The sequence below is a fragment of the Rhinoderma darwinii genome, chromosome 3, assembly GCF_050947455.1.
Source record: "Rhinoderma darwinii isolate aRhiDar2 chromosome 3, aRhiDar2.hap1, whole genome shotgun sequence".
In the NCBI taxonomy this organism is placed as follows: Eukaryota; Metazoa; Chordata; class Amphibia; order Anura; family Rhinodermatidae; genus Rhinoderma; species Rhinoderma darwinii.
The window spans coordinates 242,691,567-242,697,566 of NC_134689.1; the positions used below are offsets into that span (position 1 = coordinate 242,691,567).

The following is a 6,000-nucleotide window of genomic DNA, read 5'->3' on the forward strand; positions in this document are numbered from 1 at the left end:
ATCCGGAATCAAAGGAAGTGGGTACTGGTTCCTTACGGTGACCTTATTCAGGTTACGATAATCAATGCACGGCCTAAGACCACCATCCTTCTTCCCCACGAAGAAGAAGCCAGCACCTACAGGAGAAGTCGAGGGGCGAATGAAACCCTTGGCCAGGCATTCCTGGATATACACCCTCATGGCTTCACGTTCAGGACATGAAAGATTAAATATCCTACCTTTAGGAAGCTTGGCACCAGGCACCAAATCGATAGCGCAATCGTAATCTCTATGGGGGGGCAACACCTCGGAGGCCTCCTTAGAAAACACATCGGCGAAGTCCTGAACAAACTCAGGAAGCGTGTTTACCTCCTCCCGGGGAGAAATAGAGTTAACAGAAAGACATGACATAAGACATTCATTACCCCATTTGGTGAGATCCCCAGTATTCCAATCAAACGTGGGATTATGCAGCTGCAACCAGGGAAGGCCTAAAACCAGATCAGACGATAATCCCTGCATCACCAGTACAGAGCACTGCTCCAAATGCATGGAGCCAACCAGGAGTTCAAAAACAGGAGTATGCTGAGTAAAATAACCATTAGCAAGGGGAGTTGAGTCGATACCTACTACAGGGATAGGATAAGGTAAATCAATACAAGGCATCTTTAGAGACATAGCAAATTCCACAGACATGATATTAGCAGATGAGCCAGAATCCACGAAAGCACTGCCCGTGGCAGACCGGCCAGCAAACGAGACCTGAAAGGGAAGCAAAATTTTATTGCGTTTCACATTAACGGGAAATACCTGTGCGCCCAAGTGACCTCCCCGATGATCACTTAGGCGCGGAAGTTTTCCGGCTTCTTATTCTTGCGCCTGGGACAGGTGTTCAGTAGATGCTTGTCGTCCCCACAGTAGAAGCAGAGACCGTTCATTCTGCGAAACTCCCTACGTTGTTGAGGGGACATGGAGGCCCCGAGTTGCATAGGTACCTCCGAGTCCTCCGTGGAGGGGCGAGGAGGCGGGACCTCGGGGGGGATCGCAGAAAAGTCAGAGGGGAGCACACTGAAGCGTTCTAGCTGACGTTCCCTGAGACGTCGGTCAAGTCGTACTGCTAGGGCCATAACCTGGTCAAGAGAGTCAGACGAGGGGTAGCTAACCAGCAGATCCTTCAGGGCGTCAGATAATCCTAACCTAAACTGGCACCTTAGGGCCGGATCGTTCCACTGAGAAGCTACGCACCACTTCCTAAAATCAGAACAGTATTCCTCAACCGGTCTCCTACCCTGACGTAAGGTCACCAGCTGACTCTCGGCTAAGGCAGTCCTGTCAGTCTCGTCGTAAATGAGGCCGAGGGCAGAGAAAAAACGATCAACAGAGGAAAGTTCAGGGGCGTCAGGAGCCAAGGAGAAGGCCCACTCTTGGGGCCCTTCCTGGAGTCGGGATATGATGATACCCACCCGCTGGTTCTCGGAACCTGAGGAGTGGGGCTTAAGGCGGAAATATAGTCTGCAACTCTCCCGGAAGGAGAGAAACGTCTTACGGTCCCCTGAAAACCGGTCAGGTAACTTGAGGTCGGGTTCTAGAGGTGAGGTGGTGCGCCCAACCCTTTGGGCCAGGGCCTGGACCTGTAGGGAGAGGCCCTGCATCTGCTGGGTCAGGGTCTCAAGGGGGTCCATGATAGCGACAGCGTAGGAGAAATGGTAGACTAGGTAAGGGCTTGTTATTCTGTGATGGCAGGAAGGAGGTGAAGGGAAAGTGAGCCCTAATCTACCCACCGCCCTGTCCCTGCCTACTTGCAACGACCCGCCCTAGGCGACGAGGTACAACTGGGCGGCGGTCCCTACGCTGTCTAAGTGCACAGGAAAACAAACAGGGAACACGCAAGGGAAGGGGCAGTAGCCACGGAACGACACGAGGAAACGGAGCGGCGAACGAACAGTCAGGACCAGGACGAAGTGAGTAACCCGAGCGGGCACGGAGACAGAAGCAAGCCAGGGGCAAAGCAAAGCAAAGCAAGTCAAGTCAAGGAGAACTGCAGCAAGGCAGAAGCACGGCAGAAGCAGGCTGGAGCAAGCAGCAGTGGGGCCAGGAATCCAAAAGAATAACAAGCAATGAGGAAGAGAAAACTGCAGGTATAAATGGACAGGGGGCGGAGCTAACTCTGACTGACCAGGCCGCGATAGGCTCTCCCACTCCTGAGCCTGCCACCCTGATTGGTGGGAGCCGGTGTCAGTCTAAGAGGTCTGGCCTCAGGTGTCGGCTGATTAACCCTGGGAGTCTCCACAGACGTAGTGCCTGGCAGATCCTTTACATTTTCTCCTTCAGATACGCTTTCAGTACTGGAAAGAGTTTGCTGAGAGGGTTCAACAGGTGTTGCCAAATCCAGTCTGCTCAACCACTCTCCTAACAGCCGTGGAATATCTGCATAACATCTCTGAGGTATCATCAGGCCTGAATATATTTCTTTATCCTGGTCGATTGTGCTGTCGAGTTCTCTCCATGTAGTTCTCACTTCTTAATTGTGGTCTCCTACTATGTTCCATTCTCTGCTCCTGTACTAATCCTTGCTGCTTTTGAATCCCTGACTAACCTGATCCTGACAAAACTATTACAACCACCATTCCTAAAAAGGGAAACTTGTGTTTATCTATACTTCGTCCATTTACTCTCTTCCTAACCTGTTAGCTTTGTTTCCTATATAGTTTGCATAATTTTGTATTATTTACTACATGTACATTTAGTATAGATAACATCAATATAGATAACAGACAACACAACACAGCGGCCACCTTCTCCCTGCCTTCCCTTACTAAGATAACGTGAACAATTTTGTGTATGTACACATGTCCAGATCACAGAACAGTACATTGTTTTCTGGAACTGGCACCTGATACTTACATGTACATATAGAGACATAATTAGCATATACTACTAAAAGTCCTTTTATATCGGCAGATTTCTGCTGGCAAACGAGCGCAGAGCGACCATATAACACGTCGATTTGTGCTTGTTTCGTTCCATTTACTTGGAGCAATCATTGTACTGTATGGGGCTGAATGAGATAGTTTGTCCCACCCAGTTTGCATCCTTTTTGGCAGCGCATCCCTGTTTAGACGAGGAGATGTGCTGCCATTAACGATGATTTTGACTGCCGCATTAAAGATGCAATAAGCCAACAAACAAGCGTTTGCATGATTGTCGGCTGAACGCTGCCATGTTTATACGGGGCAATGATCTGAAACAAACGTTCATACAAGCGCTCATTCGATCTATTATGTGCCATTATAATATCGTATCCTGTTAATGGACCTTTAGTAAATCTATTCCCAACATGCCCAGGTGCCTTTACACTTGGTTTACAATGGATCCTTCCTGTGTTGAAGAATTTTGAAAAGTTTATAAAGCAGTTGAGAAGACACAATGACCAAATGACCTGTAGTCATACTGACATCTCAATTGCTGAATATGACCTGAGTAGTATGAGTATATACTATCTTCTCCATTTACCAGGAATAATATTCTACTTTAGCAATACTCCAGGCCACTCAGGCTTCTAAATGAGTTTCTCAATGGACAACTGGGCGTGTTTTTACTTTTTACCAACTGGGCGTTGTGAAGAGGAGTGTATGAGGCTGACCAATCAGTGACCAATCAGCGTCCTACAATTTTCATTGTTCCAGCCCAGCTTCTTTCACTGCACAATCACACTGTAACAATGTGCTGGAACAATGAGAAATGTATGAGGCTGATTGGTCACTGATTGGTCAGCCTCATACACTCCTCTGTACAACGCCCAGTTGGTAAAAAGTAAAAACACGCCCAGTTGTCCATTGAGAAACTCATTAGCATAAATCTAAACTAGCTCATAACTTGCTCAAAAATGATCGTTTTTCAAAATAAAAACCACTCCTGTTATCTACATTACAGCGCCGATCAGATTATGCAGGAGATAGGGCACTTATAATCTAGTGACAGAGACTCTTTAAGTAAGATAGCAGCAGAGATCTTCACTGTGCACATGCTGCACACTAAAAACGGGTTCTCCTTTTCACAGTAGACTCCCCAGCTCAGAACCAGAAAATCTCAGAGCAGTCAAAATCTGGTCAGACTTGGACTGCTCACTGTTGGAAGTGAGCAGTCCAAGGGCCAGAGCTTTTATTACTAAATTAGAAAATAAATTTTTAATTTTCCTATTTATATTTACTTGAAAAAATATTATTTATTTATTTTTAAATATGTATGTGGCTCAATTATTTCTCCTGTATATTATTTCTGACAGCTATTATACCTGCCTCAGTACTTTTTACAAAGAAAACACTCAGCCACAAAGCCTTGCCAAAATATCACTACTGAACGGAGTCCTAAAAATGTGTTGCCATCCGGTTTAATTATCTTAGATCTGAACTGGTTACTTCAAGACGTCTTTGGTGGAATTGGCCACTATGCACTTAGCCCAGCATCTGGAACAAATAAACAACGATGGAGTTCAAAAGAAATTGCTGCTGCCTTGAACATGACAAATGGTGAAGTAGACAGTGAATGTGTACTGGAGTTACTAGAAGCATTTCAACTTGTTTTTAAAACGCAAGAAGGTGAATTTGTGGTGCCTGGCTGGCTAAAAAAAGGAGGGCCAGAAAGACATGGGGGATGGGAAAATATGCGAGGTGTTGGATATCGCTGGAATTATGGCAGTAGAGGACTGTTTAGCCATTTTTTAGTGGGTCGCCTTCAGATCCAGCTTATGTGTATGTTTGGAACAGACAGATGTCAGCTGTGGAAGGAGGGAGCACTGTTGGTTACCAATGCTCAGTTGAGGGTTGAGGTCTCAGAAGACAAGAGGTCTTTATATTTAATTGGGGGTTGGCGAATAAAGGCGGCAGAGGGAGACTGTTACCAACTTTTGGAGACGGTAGGAAATGAAGTTGAAATTCTTCTTAGGAATGAGCATGAGCATCACTATGAGAAACTTCATCTTTGTCCTACAGAGCTGCGCAATGTGACTGTGTCTTCTGAAGTAGCTATGTTAGTAGGCTTTGTCCGGTCGGCAGGCATAGTTGAGGAATTTAGTGGATTTAGTTTTACGCAGATCATGGAAGCCGAAAAAAAGAAAGCTCCTCTTTGTGGAAAGTGGAATATGCAGCCATGGGAGGTATTGTTCCCACAGCATGACACAAGAATGTTGTCCAGTCTAGGAATGAATTGTAGTTCCCGCTGGCTTGAAGGCGCTACGCTTTTAACACTTTGCAGTTTGCTAGACACCAAAAGTCCTGTAGAACTAAATTGGAAAAGACTCGGAGAATTGCTCGGGGAAGCATCCAACAGTACGGTAACGGAAATTGAAGAAGAGGCAAGAAATAGAGGATTGTCCGCCACCAACCTTATATTAAATAAATATCCTGTTTCTTTGCATCGATTAAAGGAATGTTTAAATCAAATGGGCAGAGAAGATTGTATAAAAGCAATTGATAATATGATGATACAATTGAAACATAAAGTTGACCATCAATAAATATGAGCCTAATAAATGTATAACTGTGTTTCTGATTTCGGAATATTTAATGTGTCCCTTAAGTTAGTTTCTATTGTAAGAGTACAAGCTCTTGTATGTAAAAGTAAAACATTGCTAATTAGCTCTTAGGCGCTGTTCACACAGAGTTTTTTTGACTCGAAAACCGTGTCAAAAATGAGCGAAAACCCCTCCCATTGATTGCAATTGGCGGCTGAGACGTTTTTTTCCCGCAAACGCAAAAAACCGCTTGTGGGAAAAAAAAGCAACATGACCTATCTCAAGGCTTTTTCCGCATCAAAAACCCTATTGAATTCAATGGAAGATGGAAAAAACCGCAGTGAACGCAGCGTTTTTGACGCGTTTTGTAGAAAAAAATGCTCGCAGTTTTTTCCTTTGCCTGTTGAAGCTGATTTTTCCAGCCAGAATTTTTTGCAGGCAAAATTCCATTTGGAATTTTGAGGCAGATTTTGATCTGTCTGCACGCCGTTTGCCGCGATTTTCGCGGC

At 45.2% G+C, this 6,000-nt stretch overlaps 1 protein-coding gene across 2 annotated transcripts in view; it reads left to right on the top strand.

Annotated features, from left to right (window-relative positions):
- LOC142748001 (uncharacterized) overlaps positions 1–5,498 on the top strand; it is a 96,137-nt gene extending 90,639 nt beyond the window's left edge. Inside the window, exons 16-17 of one of the 2 annotated variants that reach the window (XM_075855117.1) lie at positions 2,311–2,424; positions 4,265–5,498. In XM_075855117.1, the coding sequence (XP_075711232.1) occupies positions 2,311–2,424; positions 4,265–5,494 (1,344 nt within the window). In that variant the 3' untranslated portion in view covers positions 5,495–5,498. The remainder of the gene's footprint in view (positions 1–2,310; positions 2,425–4,264) is intronic. The other variant, XM_075855118.1, reaches the window with a different exon arrangement.
- The last annotated feature ends 502 nt before the right edge of the window (positions 5,499–6,000 follow it).